General features: G+C 34.8%; 1 protein-coding gene across 1 annotated transcript in view; it reads left to right on the top strand.

Moving 5' to 3' along the window:
• LOC150083068 (aconitate hydratase, mitochondrial-like) overlaps nt 1–18,724 on the top strand; it is a 305,010-nt gene that overhangs the window by 59,865 nt on the left and 226,421 nt on the right. Inside the window, exon 5 of the mRNA XM_090377767.1 lies at nt 3,286–3,324. Within this exon, the coding sequence (XP_090233893.1) occupies nt 3,286–3,324 (39 nt within the window). The remainder of the gene's footprint in view (nt 1–3,285; nt 3,325–18,724) is intronic.

Here is an 18,724-nt window from a genome sequence, read left to right as displayed (position 1 = left end):
TGCACTGCCCAGAGAATTTCATGTCTGACTGCACAGTTATCCCCAGGTCTTTTTTATTTTATGCTACCTTAAGTGTGGTACCACACAGTTGGTATTTTAATTTGAGATTACCCATATGCAGTACAGGTGACCATTGTATAACATGCTAGTTTGATTCCTACAAAATCTCATGTAATGCGAAACCGTGTTTCGTGAAAAGAATGTCATATCGCAGTTGGCTTTATTCAAATATATCTAACTTCATTTTCTGCAACATTAAACCCCATAACAATTGTAAAGCAGTTATTAATCAATCTAAACTTTATTTTTAATAGGTTAAAAATAAAGCTTGCTTCCTGTCTAAATGATAGTTGAGCATTCTGGTCTGTCCATTGCCAAAGCTATTGGTTGCAACTTTTGTCCATATATACTTCCACCACTATTGTTGCCTCAGCTAAAGATAAAGCTGGCTTACTAGCATTCTTCTTTTCTTTTAACTGTTGTATCAATGACATTGGTGGTAAATCACCTCCTACCATACTCTGCACTCCACTCAGTGCCTCCCATATCTTCTAACAGAATTATGTTAGAGAATATATTCATCCTGATATAATTTCTCCGCTTGTTCTCAAAACCTGTGCTCATGTAATTGTCGCTGTTCTCTATTACCTTTTTTTTTATTTTCTTATTGTACTTGAATTTTTCCATTTTGTTTGGAAATTTGCTCATATCCAGCCAATTCATTAAAAGGGTGACTGTTCCTTCCATTCTAGTTATTGTCCCATTGATTTAACTCTACTCTTTCCTAATTAATGGAGAAATCCATCAGTTGCCAACTTTTAACTATCAGGAAACAGTGCATCTGATCAACAATTGCCATTATGGATTCCATCAGTGTTGATTCACGTGATAGATTATGTCACTCATCTATGGACAAATTTGATAGAAAGGTTTGATGAAACTCAAGCAATTGCTCTTTGTGTTCTTAAGGCTTTTAATCATGTTTGGCATAAAGGTCTTCTAAATTAGCTTCCATCTTATGGATTGTCAACTGTTATTTGCAATCGGCATCCCCCAAGTTTCTGTTCTTCCCTTCTCTTTTCCTCTTATATATTAATGACTTTCTGCCACCGATTAGAACTGTTATCCCTAGTTTTGATGATGAAACCATAATATGTTCCACTTACCAGTTTGAGAAACCTTGCCCTGTAGAAACAGCTTCAACTTTTTGAATATCCACAACTGATTCCTTAAATGCTGTTTTTCAGTAGAACAAAGAAAATTTAGTTAATTTTAGTCCTACCAAAACTCAGTCCTGGCTTATTTCTTGCAAAAAAATGGTTACCATATGCTCATCTGTGACACTTAGAATAAGATGACACTCAGGACTAGATTGCATATTTCTATTAGGGATTTACCCCGACTTCTAATCTTCCTTGGCATAAGCACATCACAGATATTGCTTTCTCTGCATGAAGCAAAAAACAAAAAAAAAAAAGTTTTATTTTTCGCTCACAGCATTACTTTTCTTCTGAACAACTATTCACTCCGTACAAATCTGAAATCCATCCTACCATGCAATATTGTTCTCGCATCTGGGGTGGTGCCACCAAAACTTCTCTCAAGATTCTTGACTCTATTCAAAAGAGAGCAGTCAGATTAATCATTGGTCTCTCTCTCTCTCTCTCTCTCTCTCTCTCTCACATTCAGTTTCTGTTGTATGTCTTTTCTGTAGATACGTCCATGGGCACTGTACTTCTGAATTGGCATCTCCAAACACATCATGCGGCATCCATTCACCATCCATCTCCAAACTTGCGGAACCAACTTTTCTTTTTCATTTATCCCTTTTGTTTCTGTTCTCTGGAACAACACTTCCAGAAATAGAAGTGAACCTTCCTTCTCTAAAGTAGAAAATTCCTTCACATGTATTTCCAGAAAATTACAATCTGCAGAAATTCCAATCCAATGTTGACAAGTATCTTCTATCTTCCCACTTTTCAACCAGTGCATGGCAGCACAGTCTTATCGTTACTAATACCTTATGTGTGAGTTTCATTAAAAAAAAAGTGCACAAGGAAGCTTGAAATATAACAAGTTATCCCAAGTCATGCCTGGCTTACTAATAATTCCTAATAGCAGTAATGAGTGTGAGAGAATATGAAGCCACAGGTGGGGGGGGAAACTGAATTCAGGGCTTCTCATTTTGTCTAAGCTTTAGAAATGCTCTTGACAGCCAAGTCTAAATAGCAGTGCCATTGTCAGAAGCAAAACTTTGACTGATCATTTCCGTAGGGAGCAAGGTCTGCAACATTATCTTTTTTGAAGCACTCATAATCAGTTGATATCTAATAGATGATCCAATCAGAAATCCACCGACACAAAAGCCTTGCTAAGCTAATACTGATAAACATTTCTTTGACTGTATTTTAGTATAAAATGTGTATGTTATCAGTGAAATTTTTCTAATGTAGTATGGACTTAATTTTTTTTGAAATGACTCCTGTTTTCCACTTGTTTTTTAATGCAATATTCCTACTGTTTTTGCAAAAGAACCCTATTTTTTTGCTTTGCTTTCATCCTACTTACAGTACCCTAGTAACTGTAAGTAGGTTGAAATTGCTTGATTTTTAACAGTGCACAAGAAAGTTTGGACTATAACAAGTTGGCTGCTGCACTAAGTGAAAAGTTTGAGTGAAAAACCTCATGGGATATAAGTGTTTGTTAATTTTGTATTTAGAAATATGTTTATGCAGAAACCTCAAAAATTTGCTCACTGCTAAACTGTTAATATACTCACTGCTTGGTATTCTTATTATTTCTGTTGCAGAAGTGTGAATTGAAATCCAACATAATATGGTTCAGTTGCTATATTCTTCCAACCTTACTTTGCTAAGGTTTGAGTTAGTTGTCTTGATGTTTTGTGTGGAAAAAGCAGTATTGTTTTGTTATCAATCTCGTTGCATGGTTATTCTGTTATTTATTGTTATTTTGGTTTTCAGGAGCTTTAGCAACTAAGGCCATATTGCTCTGGGGATATGCGGTGGTCATTCCCTGACCTTTCCGCATCCTCCGTATTTGGTGGTGACGGGCTCGAACCCCGGTCTAATCAAGAAGCGTGTGCTACGCACTGCTGCTCCTTCCCACCTGGCTACGGAGGCGCCATGGTTATTCTAATGATGAGAATTTGTATTGTAATCCTCAAAACATCATTGTATTAATTTTATGAGTATCCAAAATAGGACACATTTTATTTATTCCTAAATATCTTCAGTTCCTACTCTAATGGTATTTTAATATTTTCAGATGGCAATGCTCCAGTTTATTTCAAGTGGATTGAAAAAGGTAGGTCCTTTATTTGTTAGTCCTGGTTGATATATGAGATAACTCTTCATTTTAATACACTACGGTCTTATACTCTATCCCTTTTTATGGGGGGAAACTACATATGTACTCTCAGAATTATTCACAAGTTTTATTTGTTGTACTGTCCACTCAAATGATCAATTCATCCCATCTAGTGGCACATATCTTGATGAGAACCAGTAATTGTGAAACTGCAGATTGACAGAAAACTCACTACACTATCATTATGGAGGACTTCAATGCTAAGGTTGGAAAGAGACAAAATGGTGCAGAAAGGGGAACTATAGGAAATTTTTGGATTGGTGAAAGAGGTGAAAGACTTGTGGAATTTGCAGAATCTTGAGGAATGTCAGTAATGAACACTTTTTTCAAGAAAAGGGTGAACAGAAAGTGGACATGGAAGAGCCCAAATGGATTAACAACTTAACCTCACTAACAGAAGATATATCGTGAAAGATATTACTGTCCTGAACAAGGTAAATGTTGAAAGTGATCACAGAATGGTAAGATGCACACTTGATATAGATGTAAGAAAGGAAAGGAAAAAAACTGACTCGAGTAAATAATACAAAGGTCTTTGAGATAACAGAAGAGGAGAAAGAGCAGTATGTATTGGAATTTAAGAACAAGTTTGAGTTTCTGCAGACTGCTCAGGACCAAGATATCGACGAGGAATATTACAACTTTCTGAAATTGATAAAGCACAAGAAACGTATAGGTAAAAAGAAATCCAAAGAAGAAAAAATTAGTCAAGAAACACTTGTGATGATGAACCGAAGACGACAAATGAAGAGCAAGAAAAACTCTGACAAGGAGAAAAGTGAGTATACTGAGTTATGCAAAGCCATTAGAAAGAGAGGACATGAGAAAATTTAACACAAGAAAATTAGAATAAGCATTAAGGGAAAACAAAGGATTAAATCAGCAGCCACGAGCAGTAATACAGAAAGACAAATTATACTGAAACTGAAGAATAGAGAAGGTGTACTTATAAATAGGAGAGAAGGCATAATTCAAATAGCAGAAGACTACTATAAATAATTATACAAGAGCGAGGAATGATGCCAGCAGTGGGAAAGATGGATCGCAAATTAGTTGGTTATTGGTTGGTTGTTTTGTTGTTTATTGGCGCATTGACAATGGAGATCATAGTGCGCCATGCAAATTAGTAACACATACGACATACCCGATATCCTTCCTGATGAGGTAGAACATGCATTGAAGAATCAGAAAGCCTCAAGGGAAGATGAAGTTACTGTAGAATTTTTAAAACTGGGCGGAAGAGACCTGGCACAAAAACTGGCAGACTCTTCACAAAATGCATTAGCAAAGGTGTAATGCCTAAGGAGTAGAATAATGCAATCATAGTTTTGCTGCATAAGAAAGGAGATAAATCAGAAATTGGAAATTATAATCCAATTAGCTTGTTATCCTACATCTACAAGTTGTTCACAAGGGTCATTACTAACAGATTAGAAAGAATACTTGATGAGAATCAACCGAAAGAGCAAGCTGGCTTTAGGACAGGATTCTCAACTCTAGATCACCGTCATGTAATATCACAGCTAATGGAGAATGCAAATGAACTCCATTATGCCTGGCATTTGTGGATTATGAAAAGGCATTTGATTCTATACAGCATAAGGCAATGTTTCGGGCACTGGTAAGAAAAGGCATAGGTACTCCATGTATTATGATTTTGAAGAAAATATATGAGAATGCTACCTTCTTTATTTAACTAGACAAAGACAATAGTAAATTTAAAATTGAGAAAGGAGTTCGACAAGGAGACACAATATCTCCGAAGTTGTTTACTGCTGTCCTTGAGGAAGCTTGCAGAACATTAGACTGGTCGCAGTAAGGAGTCAATGTGAATGGAGAGTACCTAAACAATTTACGATTTGCATATGACATTGTAGTCATAAGCCACTATCCCAAAGAATTAGAGGAAAACCTTAATCAGTTATGCAGCGTTAGTAAGGATTTGGGACTAAAGATGAATATGGCTAAAACAAAAGTAATGATGAACAAGTATGCCACAGAAAAGGATAGAATGATTGAAGGAGCAGTAATTGAAAAGCTGGAGTCATATACTTATTGGGACAAGTCCTTAATAATGATAAATGGCTGGAAGTCAAGAGAAGAATAAATTTTGAATGGACAGCATTCAGGAAATATAGTCACATACTGAGGAGCAATATTCCAATTTGTCTGAAACATAAAATAATGAAGCAATGTATACTCCCCACCATGACTTATGGAAGTGAAACTTGGGCACTCACCAAAAGAATGGAAGAGAAGCTGAGAACTACACAGCGAAGAAGGAAATGAATTATATTGGGAATCAAGAAGAGAAACACATGGATTAGGCAGCAAACTTAAGTAAAGGACATTATTATCAAAACTAAAGAACTAAAATGGTCTTGGGCAGGACACACAGTGCAAAGACATGATGACAGATTGACTAAGAAAATAACAGAATGGTACCCAAGGGGAGCTAGAAGAAAACTTGGAAGACAACAATGGAGATGGACAGATGAAATTAATGAGTTTGTGGGAAGTAAATGGATGGCCATTGCACAAAACAGAAGCAACAGGAAAGTTGCTGGAGGGGCCTTCATCCTGCAGTGGATTGAAAATGGCTGGTGATGATGATGATGATACATAGAACACTTCCATATGATGCTCTCCAGAAATTAAAACGAACACAATTAAAAAATCGAAAATCTTACATTACAGTAAAAATTAATTAAAAACAATTGAACACAATTAAAAATCAATTTAACACAATTAAAAATTAAGTAAAAAATTAATTAAAAGAACTTAATGAAAAAATTGCAAAACTATTTTCCTTCCCGAGGTTAACAGTGCTTTTCGACCGTATATTCTGATCACAGGAATGAAAATTACCAAATAGGGGCGAGCACGAAACTTAAATCACGATTATTTATCTTCGCGCATGTGTGTAAAAGACTACGAATCGGAGATTAAATATGCTGGCGAACATTAACAGAATTCTCATGTAATTTAATTTCGACAGTTTCTGCAATTAATAGTCTCCTGTAATTACGTTGGACACTAAGTATTTTGGCCTCGTTAAATAAATAAAGTATCTTTTTTGTTAACAGCATGAAAGGCTAATTCTGATGCTGCTGAATGAGAAGCACAAACTGAGTCCACATGTTGAGTAACATGAAAATTCAGAGAAAACCACGTAGAACCTTGATAAGACAAGTTGCAATAACCGCATGAAATGTTGTATACCAGGTCATTTTTTGTGTTGCGAATGAGGAAAGGACTGAGTGATTGTTCAATGTAGTGTGTAATTTCCTATTGGCCTGGCCACAATTTTAAATTCGGTATCTTTAAAGAATCTGTTTGTGCCACTGTTCAACATATGGGACAGAAATAAATTTTTTTTTTGATATTGCTATTGTTGATTGGTGTAGTGTTTTGAATCCTATCCTCAGCTTGTACACTAATTCGGTTTATTGTAGCAAGGGGGCAATGCCTGTTTAAGAATCTGCTGGTTAATATTTGTATTTCTGAGCCCAAAGCAGATTCCATTGTTGAATATTTATGGGCATTGAGAAATTGATTAAAGATACTAGATCTTTTGTACATGAACGGGTGATAACTGTTATAATGCAAGAGCATACTGGTGTTTGTAGATTTACGATAGATGTTAAATTGGATTTTATTCGAGTCTCGAGTGAGCATGAAATTTAGAAAATTTAATGACTCAGTATCCATATTCTCCCTTTCCAATGTAAATTTCAGTCTAGAATGAATATTATTAAACGAATGTAAAATCTTGGATAGTGCTACTATCAGTAATAACTAGAACATCATCTAAATACCTCCCATAGTATGTGATATGGGGTAGGAAAGGCATCAAGTGTATATATGCTCAATCGTTGAGAGATAGACCTCTGATATTAAGCCACTTAATTCAATCCCATTGGCAAACAAAAAAGTTGTTTATATACTTTGTCTCGAAAGGTGATATAGTTGGCTTCAACTAAGAGTTTAATTGAGTGAAAAATTTCCTTAATAGGAAACTTCGTATAATTAATCTGTATAGAGTTATTATTTAACATATCCCAAAGAATATCTAATGTGTATTCAACGTTTGCATTAGTATATAATGAGGTAACATCTAGTGAGAATAAATTATCGTTATCGCCAAGTCTACAGTCGTTAAGATTATTAAATAATGTATCGTTGTATCGTAGTTCTTAATCCCAAATTGTATCACCTATCCAAAGGGTTTTATAATGCTATATACAGGGATCCCTCGATTAGCGTGATTAGTTGGTTCCGCGAAATCACGCTAATCGAAGTTAATAATCAATAAAAAATAGCCTAATTCGTTTCAAGACCTACAATATACCAATCAGTATTTTGAAAAATACTTTTTTTTATGGCAATTTAATGTATAGCAGTATAAAAGCAAAGGATAATTATAAATATTTGCAGTTTGGTAAAAGTTTATTGAAATTTAAAAATTACAATATATAATTCACTTTATTTCTTTGTAAAATATTTCAAAAGGCTGGTTTGCGCAGACTTTTCTTTCTTCCTTTCGTCATAAAGTGGCTTGTATGAATACATATCTTTTTTCAATGTTCCTGCGAATCTGCATATTGCGCTCGATATCTGGGTCTGCATCCATGATTAGTTGTTTCAAATTTTCAGCTGTGCGGAATATTCCTTCAAGTTCTTTTAATCTCAACTTCTTTTCTTGAACATTTTCTTCCTCGCAAATTTCCACCTCGTCATATGCTCGTTGTTCATCAATATTAAGGAGGTCAGAATCACTTAATTGTTCTGAATGTGATTCCAGCAATTCTCGACCATCACTGTTGTCAATTTCATCAAGGCCTAGACTTTTCCAATATTTGCTATTTCATCAATAACAGTGTTGACATTAGTGAAACTACAGAAATCAATCCACATATTTTGTCACATTTGCGCAATGTGACAAAGTATGCTTCAAAACTGCTCTCATATTGCTGGATGTTACTTCAAACCATGATTCATGAATATTGTCTATTGCTTTCCTGATGTTGTAATTTCTCCAAAATTGAACTAAAGAAACTGCCATCTCCAGTTGCTTCAATTGCTTGCACAAATGTTCTGCCTAAATAATAGGCCTTAAAAGTAGCGATTATGCCTTGATCCATAGGCTGTAAAAGACTTGTCATATTTGGAGGTAAAAAATAACTTTCACGTTTTCACACAAATTAGAAAGTGCTGCTGGGTGGCCCAGGGCATTGTCTAAAATTTTGAATGCAAGATTATTTTCTTCACAGTAGGCCTTAACTTTCAGACAAAAATAACTAGTGAACTACTCTTCAAATAAAGCTTTCATGACCCAAGCTTTTCTATTAGAGTGCCAAACAACAGGTAGGCTTCCTTTATTAAAACCTTTACCAAAAGATCTGGGAGTTTCATTTCTATACATAACCATGGGTTTTAATTTCAAATTGCCTTCTGTATTGCCTCCCAATAAAAGTGTTATTCTATCTTTGGAACCTTTATAGCCTGGTTGAGCCTTTTCTTTATTTTGCTAGAAAGTTTTTTTTGGCATTCGTTTCCAAAAAAGGCCTGTTTCATCAACATTAAATATTTGTTGATCTGTGTAGCTGCCGTCATCAACAATTTTCTTTAAAATTTAGGGATATTTCGTGGCTGCATCTTTATCTGCACTTGTCGTTTCTCTAGTCAATGCAACATTATGCTGTCCTGTTCTTTTCTTAAAACATTCAAACCAGCCTTTACTGGCAGTGAAATTTTCTTCCTTTCCATATCAATCACTTTTTATTTTGAACTTTTTTGAACATTTTCTTCAGTTACCACTCTACCCAAGTTTTCTATTTTTGACTTTTCCTTTAACATTGCAAAAATACTCAAGGCTTTTGTTTTTATGGTCATTGTGCAGATTGGAATTCTTTTTTTGATTGCAGTCTTCTATCCAAATGGCTAAAAGATGTTCCATCTCAATCATCATAACACTTCTATTTCTGTGTGTGCTGATGATGAAGCAAGCTTACCTTCTTCCTCATATGCACTGGCTTTACTTCAAATCGTCCATTCAGCAGATTGGAATTCTTTTTTTGATTGCAGTCTTCTATCCAAATGGCTAAAAGATGTTCCATCTCAATCATCATAACACTTGACATTCCAAGATGTCAAGAAATTTGTATTTTACTATCACCATCTTCAAATCTTTTTATGACTTCAATTTTTTCATCAAACATTGTCACTTTTCTTTTCTTTTCTTTTTACCAGAGCCACTATCAGATACATTTTTCCTTTTATCCATAGTTAATAATTACGTAATATATAAAAACATTAATAGAAATTAATGTAATTAATTAGTTTGCACAGTAACTAATGTAAACAACACGTAATGGTGGGAGATAACACAGGAGTCTGCACGTTAACACGCAATGCAAGAACAACTGAAAGCAACTGATCTGCATATACGTAATAAATGCGGTGCGGCCAGTGTTGTCCTTCAGAGTGCATAATGTTAGAAAATATTTCAATTGTTGTAATAATACATGTTTGAAATAATCCATTTCCTTTTTATTTTCTTATGGTAGAAAAACAAACTAGCTTCCCACACTGTATCTTGCGTTAGTTTTTGTTTATTTCTCGATAACGCTTCTCAGCGGAGAAGGTATGACGCAATGCAAATTAAACAGTAACTCCCTTTTGTGAACAGCCATGCGCTCACTAAGAAAACAAGCAATGCGTTTCTATAATGTTCTCTAATGTTATGCATACTTTAGCAGGGTATTTACATTCGTAGCATCACCAGCTTCAGTTTCTTTAGGCCAAGCTAAAATACCATGCTAATTGAAATTTTGATTTGTGCTAATCGAAAATTGGTAGCTAAATATAAACCGTGCTAATTTGATTCTCACACTAATTGAACCTATGCTAATCAAGGGATTCCTGTACATGAAAATGCCAAGTTTCTGTAGGAAACAATAGGCCGAATAGGAAATCCGGCCTTAAGTAATTTTACCTGACCGAAAGTGCAGGAATATTGTATGTCTGGCCTTCAATTCCTTTAACTGAGCCATGGTAATGTAGTCATTTTTTCTATAGATGAGCAATGTTTTATTGTATTGATTGACCAAATTGGTAAATAGTGCCGGGTCTAGATAAGTGGTGGTATCTGATACAACTGAATCTAACTTATTAATATAATCATGTTTATCAAGTATTACAACTATATCTCCTTTATCTACTCTCTGAATAATAATGTCTTTATTTTCCCGAAGTTCACGTAATGCTGAACTGTTATGTTTATTCAATTTAGGAAGTCACGTTTCTTTTATGTTATTCACCACTAGGTTAACTTGTTGAATAAATAAATCTTTTTGTGAAACATTACAAAGTCCAAATTCAATATCAATTATGCACCGTTTCTTATGTAGTTTTCAAGGTGGTAAATTATAATTGAATCCTTTGGATAAAAGTGAAATCTAGTCCTACGATAGCGTATATGAGGAAAGATTTGTAACCTGTTTATGTCGGTTTGTTCAATGTTTGGCGAGGGAGTATTCGAGAACTAGCTGAAGTATTCTGCCATAGTACATTGTGTGTATGCAGGGGGGGGGGTCGCCACCCAACTTAGATGCACTTGGTCATAAGCTTGCAACAATGTGTTTGAACTTGTATGAACGTGTATTGACCCTCCCGATAATATATTCAATTTGTTAACATGTCTGTTTTTTATTACATTATTGGGAGGTCAAGACATGTTAATACGAGTTAATCGCTATTTAAGTTTCATACTCACCCCTATTCTGTAATTTTCAATCCTGTGATTTCAACATATGGTCAAAAAACGTTGTCAGCTTCTGTAAAGAAAATAGTTTTGCAATTTTTCCGTTAAATTCTTTTAATTAATTTTTTACTTAATTTTTAATTTATTTTTAATCGTGTTCATTTGTTTTTTAATTATTTTTTACTGTAATATAAGATATTTGATTTTTTAATTGTTTTTGTTTTAATTTGTGGAGAGTATCGTACAGAAGTGTTCTGTGTATCATATTGAGGTAAACTTCTCTTGTTCTTCTTTTACAAATAAAATAATTAATGTAATAAGTGAAACATTAGAGCTGGTAAAGACAAAAATTGAGCATTATTTTCCATTCACTTGATACCAAAAAATATTTGTGGGTAAGAGATCCATTTGCAACAAGAAACCATCCAACATTACAACTTAATTTGCAAGAGGAAGAAGAATTGGCTGAGATCTGTATTGCTGGAAATTCACTTTAATAACACTAATATTAGCAAATTTTGGAAAGGGCAATTACAATTTTATTGCCATTTTCCACTTACTACTTGTGCGAAACAGAGTTTTCCGCTTCAGCATTAGTTGAGGCATATGATGCAAAAAAGCAAGCTTATATAGCATCAACCAAAAAAAAAAAAAACTTTCTTATTTCAGCCATCCGTTCACTCCAAATGTTTGTCTAGTTCAGCCTTAAATTTTTTTAAACTATCAACTTCCACAACAACAGATGGAAGTCTGTTCCAGCAATCAACTACCCGCTGGCTAAAGGCAAACTTCCGCACATCTATTCTACAACTGTGTTTTCTCAGTTTGAATCTATGCCCCCTCAGGTTTTTAATCTGAGCAAGCGGAAGTATCCCATCAGCATTAAGCCTGCTTAAACCATTCAAATTAAACCATTTAAATTAAACAAGATTAAACAAAAAAAAAAAGGAGACTGACTAAAGTTGGTAGACAAGGAGTGAGAGTAAGCCTATCCACAATAAATCCTTGTATTTAAAAACTGTGTGCCTCCCATCAGACCCAATTACTGATTAAAATGTTATAATTATATATTTGTTTGTATTTATAATTATAATTATGTTAATTTTTTAAATATTTTCTTTTAAATTTCATGCAATTCATGTTTGTTCAAAAAAAGAGACTTAAAACAAATAATAAGTGTACAGTATTATTAAATATACCCAACAGAAATATTTTCCAGTTTGTGAAATTATGTATATATATATATATATATATACACACTGATGTTCAAAGAAAGTGCATCACCCTTTAAAATTGTAATTTTCGTCTGAATAACGTAAGTATATGGCAATATTTCTTACAGATTGCATCAGATAAGATTGACACGTGTAGGTGATGACGTAATATTTCATCAGCTCTTATTTTCAGCTATATAAAGCACGCTCTGCAAGAGTTGCAGTCATTCCTTGCTTGTCAGGGTAGTGAGTTACGTGCAGTTGACGCCACGTAGAAAGAGTATTATTGTTGCTTTACGTGAGGAAGGATATTCTTCCCATCATATTGCTTATAGAGTGTCTTGTAATCAGTCGACAGTGAGTAGATTTCTTTCCAAACTCAAGAATACTGGTCTGCTGATAGAAAAAAAGGAACCGGACACAAACGAGTCTCTACGTCAAAACAGAGCATTTTGAAACACTTATGCCTTAAAAACATTAAAGCTTCTTTGTCTACACTGAAAAGAGAATGGGAAGAGCATACAGGAGTGGTAGCAAGTGCAATAACAGTTAGAAGACGTCTCTTTTCTCTGATTAATTTGGTATAAGGAGCATGGACCCACGAGCAGTGGAAGTCAGTTATTTTCTCGGATGAGAAGAAATTCAACCTGCATGGCTCTGATGGGAGACAAACGATTCGCCGTAGACGTGAAGAATACCATCCAGACTGTATGCTATCTACAGTGAAATTCCCTACCAGACAAATGATATGGGGGTGCATTTCGTATCAGTAGGTCACCTGCAGTTTATAAAAAGTTCCGTAAATGTCAATGGATACCTGGCTATATTGGAAGGCAAATTGCTGCCAACCATTAGAGACCATTTCAACCTGCCAAGTAACTGCATCTTTCAGGACGACTCTGCTCCTTGTCATTGGGCAAAAAGTGTAAAGTAGACACTTCTGTAGTTACTTTAGCTTCATTTCTGCATTAGAGGTTTGACAGTAATGTGTTTACATTTGTTACAGGTAAAAAAAAATGGTTCATTACAACTCTTAGCTGGCCAAGAAACGGTGCTGACCTGAATCCTGTAGAGAACTATTAGCATCGTGTGGAATCTGCAGTTGCCAGAAAGAAACCAAGGACCCTTCGTGAACTCAGGAAGCCATAATTCGTGTTTGGAACCATGAACTATTAGTTGATCATCTTCAGAAATCGATCTTGTCAATGCCTCGACAGTGTGCTGCTGTCATCAGGGCCAGAGGCGGGTCGACTAAATATTAGTTTGTACTTGGTGAACGTTTCATTTTGTTTTCCATTTAAAATGATAAACTGAAGCAAATTGAGGGCTTCTTATAACATTACAGCCATAATTGTCGTGTTTACCAAAACTGTTGTATAATGGTTGCAAATGCTCATTTTGGAATATTTTGAGAGCACCTGTCAAATTACTTAGCTTTGCCTTAACTATTAATAAATGTCTTTTGTTTATATTTCTATTTGTGATGCTAGTCATTAATGTAACATACCATTGCAAAAAAGGGTTAGAAATGTGAAATTCCTATGTGATGCACTTTCTTTGAACGCCAGTGTATGTATTATATATATGTATAATAGTGATTGCAGTGTGCCGCAAAATTTTAGTGTCTTTAAAAGTGTGCCGCAACAACGAAAAGGTTGAGAAAACTGCCTTATCATATCAGCAGGATAGTGCTCCATGTCATACTGCTAGTGTTGTGATGGACTCATCTGGGGACAAGATCATAAAAAGTTGGACTGACCATCCCAGAGTCCTGACCCGAATCATATATAGAACTCTGGGATGCATCGGAATGTCACATAAGTGTGAGGTGAGACTGCTCAAGAAACACACCTGATGATCCAGTGCTCCCAGAGTTTCTTTATAGGATCAAAGTCAGGGCTCTGGGATTGCTAGATGGGATACACTGCCATACTATTAATATCTGAACTGGTCATTGCTTTGAATGTTGAATGTTGGAAAATGTTGGATGACATTTACAGAAAAGCTGTTAGATAGTTGCACAAAGACTAAGAATGTCTGTGTCATAAAGGCTAAAGGTATCAACACAGTTTATTAGTTTTCCTGTAAATAAAAGTTACATAGATATATGCAGGTATCCAGATGTTAATGTAGGGTAGTGTTAGTGTTAATGGTAGTGTGTGTGAGGAATGGGAATTGGAATTCATGGGAATACAACAATATGAAAAAATGCATGACCATAACAGTCTAGAGATTACAATTCAAATTGATCCATCACAGTTAAAAAAAAAAAAAAATGTTTCTCATTTTTTAACAATTCTTATTTCCCAGTGTTTAGGAAAAAATTCTGACCTAATAATTGAATGGCTAATATAATGAAGAATGAACCGCTTTGAGAGGTACTAACGTCATAAATTTGTAGCCACCCCACCCACTTTTTTCTTAGTACTGCCCTTATATATTAATGATATATTGTCACTCTTCTCCAATCTAAAGGATCTCTCCAGTATCCAAAGATGCCCTTATAATTAACCTTGATGCATTTTCACTGCTTCTCTTAAAATTACTGTACAAGTTTTGTCAACTCCAGGAGCCTGGAGTATGCTCAAGTTTTTCCAGTGAACAGGTTTTCTGTGATTTCAGTATTGCTAGTGTCATACTGCTAAGCCTCACTTGTATAGCCTTCCTTTACTCTGAAGATTCTTTTGTTTGTGAAGATCAAATGCAAATTACTTGCTCAGTTCAACAGCAACGTTGTTGAGAAAGAAGGCAGAAGCCTTTGAAAGCTTCAGTTAGTATTTTAGCGCTTTTAACCTAGTATATTTTATTGCATTTTAAATTCGGTATTTTATTATTATCCTGTATATCACAGTTGTCTTATTTTAAAATTACTATCAGTAATATGGTATTTTGTTTGTAAATAATTTATTGTAAATATTAAATATTTTAAAATTTTGGTTTTTCGTCTTTCGTTTTATTCCATGGTTGGTGAGAAACACTAAAAATCATAGTATGAGTATACCCAACCCCAGAGGCCTATTTGAAGAAGCATAATTATGTTATGGGTCTGTTCTATTTCACATTTATAAATAAACACCTTGTTCCTGTTACTTTCTCTCTTAGGCAGTGATTTCCCATACTTGTTAATTGTGTGGGCGCCTCCGTAGCCAGGTGGGAAGGAGCAGCAGTGCGTAGCACACGCTTCTTGATTAGACCGGGGTTCGAGCCCGTCACCACCAAATACGGAGGATGCGGAAAGGTCAGGGAATGACTACCGCATATTCCCGGAGCAATATGGCCTTAGTTGCTAATGCTCCTAAAAACCAAATAACAAACAAACAAACTTGTTAATTGTATTACAGATAGCTTGTAGCTGTTGCAGGATTCAATATTTTTCATTGCTCTACAAGTGTCTCTGTGATCTTTATCTGCTGTATTAAAGACACACTTAAAACAAATGTTCTTGTATAGTTTACTACCCTAACACACCCCTTGAAGTAAGCTTGTTTCCCCAAAATTAGCTTAGAGTTCAACCTTGCCACACTTACACCACCCCCAACGAGCAGTTCCATGAACCCTTAAGGATTTCCTCAGTGATTTCTGCAAAGACCTTTGTTCAAATTTATTCCATGTCTGAAAAATAGATTCAGACATGGAATAAAAATAAAAATCTTTGGGAAAAAACTGATCAACTCCTTGTATTGAATTTAAATGTTGTACAGAGGCATCATAATTCCTTGCATGATTTATCCTTTTGTGAGTTTCCATGCAGTATTGAAGTCATGGGAGTGAGGTTTTTTTTTTTTTTTTTGAAGAATTAGGAAAATTGGAAAAACTATATACATAAATACTTTTAAATATTTTTTTCTTATTTTGATTTCATATATGTAAAAAGTAGAGCAAAATTATTGTTAAAAATCAAAACCAGTTTTATTTTATTAACAAACAAAATTTTATTAAAAAATGTAAAATAAACATAAAAAAATAACAAAAATAAAATGTATGAAAAAGTAAAATGTCATTGCTACATTTTTGAACCTGTTATAATCTCCATATTTGTGTATGTGTTATATGATTTAGTTTCATCAACTTCTGGATCTGACTTGCATGTCCAGATATCGATGAATTGCAGAGGATTTGTTTAGTTTTGGTTTATGTAAGCTCCCATATTGTCTTTAGTCTTGTTAAAATTGCACCTTCTCTGCTGATTTTTAACATTCTAAATATAAACATGGCTACTATTACTTAAAAACATAATTAATAGATGGCACCATTTTCCTGTAGAGTTTCAAGGTGATTTGTATATACAGTGGACCCCTGCTTTACGATGGGTTCACTATACGATCAAATCACTTTATGATGGACTCTCCATAATAAAACACCTTTCATTGTGCGATGTGTAGTAAGTGCGGGATATTGCCATCACATTTGCGAATTGAATTTTTCTATTTTAATTAATTAATTTTATTAAACGGAGCTTAAAAAATAGGAATGAAGAGAAGATTCTGAAAATTTATTTTTGTTTTTTATATGATTTCAGTGAAGGGGAAACACATTTCACCATAATACTGTAAGGTAAAAACCCACAGAATTCCAGTTATTGGTATTATTGTAAATACAATAAGATTGAGTTTACTACCTGTTTATAATAGCTTGTGCTAACAGAAAAGCCCAATAAACTGGAAAGTGCAAATTGTTTTTATTGTTTTATGGTTGTGACCTCCAGAAACGTGCTTTAGAAAAATATCACAAAGGCATTCAAAATTCATTCTTATAACAAACATTCTTTTTTACAGGATTTAATATTTGCAGGTTTATTGCCATAAGAATATTCATTCTTATGGCATAATAAAACACGCCTGTGTGCTCTGGATTCATAATTTATTTATTTTTGTTACACAGAGCATTAAAATTATGATAGAATGTAGAACACTCAGCTATTGCCGAGCATGTCTGGACAACCCACCACGACATCGACCCACACCGCGATGTCGTGGTTGTAGACAAGTCCCACCATTACCTAAGGCGCACCTGGTTGGAATCGTTAAGTATAAAATGCTCGGATACCTCGTTGAACAGGAACAGTGGTTGTCAACTTAACCCCATCACAGAAGCAGTAATTCTGTCCATAGACAAACGCTGGCCACGTCACCACCATACGTCACAGCCACAAACATCAACAAACAATTAACCACGTGTCTCACGTACCATCCTGGCAGTGCATCTCTATTCTAACTGCCATTCAAAGTATTTTAATCTGATGAAGGCTGCCACCCAGCCGAAAGCTAATTCATTTATCATAATTTTAATGCTCTGTGTAACAAAAATAAATAAATTCTTATGGCAATAAACGGTGAAAGTGTAGTGCATTTTAATGATTTCAGCGGCTGATTCTACTAACCAGTGATCACTGGTGCCTACTTATTTCGCTCTACAATGGCTTACGATTGGCTCTGACCGGACCACATGGTCCTTTGTCTCAGCCAATAGTAGCATTTGTAAACATGTTGGGCACTTGTTTTGTTTTCGTATCGTTTAATTCAAGTGATTTTTTTTTTTTTTTTTTTTTTGTGCTTACTTTCTATAAATTTACTGTATTGAATTCTTGAACGTCAATACTGCATAATATGGACCCTAAAGAGCTCAGTGAGAAGAAAATTTCAATTAAAATTAAACAAGAAATAGTGAAAAAACATGGTGCTAAAATTAGTTCATTGGTGTGCGAATATGGTTTTTCACAGTCAACCATTTCTACCATAGTGAAACAAAAAGAAAACCTTAAAAAAGTTAAAGTGATGAATCTAACACAGTCCAAAAAGGCAGAGAACTGATTGTAGAAATGGAAAGGCTTTTGTTGCTGTGGATAAAAGAAAAACAAATGAAGGGTGATACAGTTCCTGGACAATACATTTGTGAATTTGCAAAGCAGATTTTTGAGGACTTGAAGACTAAAACACCTTCAGCTAGTGATATGCGATATGGGGACTTTAAAGCCAGCAAAAGTTTGACCATTTTAGAAAAAGGTCCGATATTAAAAGTGTCATAAGGCATGGAGAGGCTTGCAGTGCTGATCAGGAAGCAACAAGTTTTTAATACAGACGAAATGGGCCTCTTTTGGAAAAGGATGCCTAGGCAAACATACATCACAAAAGAAGAGGCCTCGTTGCCTGGTCATAAGCCTATGAAGGATAGGCTTACTCTGCTATTAGGATTCAATGCCTGTGGTGATTTTAAACTTAAGCCAATGTTGGTTTATCACTCAGAAACTTCCAAAGTGTTTAAACAGCAAAAGGTCATCAAAAGCAGGTTGGGTATCTTTTGGCAGTGTAACAAGAAGGCTTGGGTGACAAGACACCTCTTCAATGAATGGGCATTTGAA

This window comes from Mastigoproctus giganteus, chromosome 7 (assembly GCF_048544385.1).
Source record: "Mastigoproctus giganteus isolate SK-2022 chromosome 7, ASM4854438v1, whole genome shotgun sequence".
Classification (NCBI taxonomy): Eukaryota; Metazoa; Arthropoda; class Arachnida; order Uropygi; family Thelyphonidae; genus Mastigoproctus; species Mastigoproctus giganteus.
This window is presented reverse-complemented; position numbering and strand designations above follow the sequence as displayed.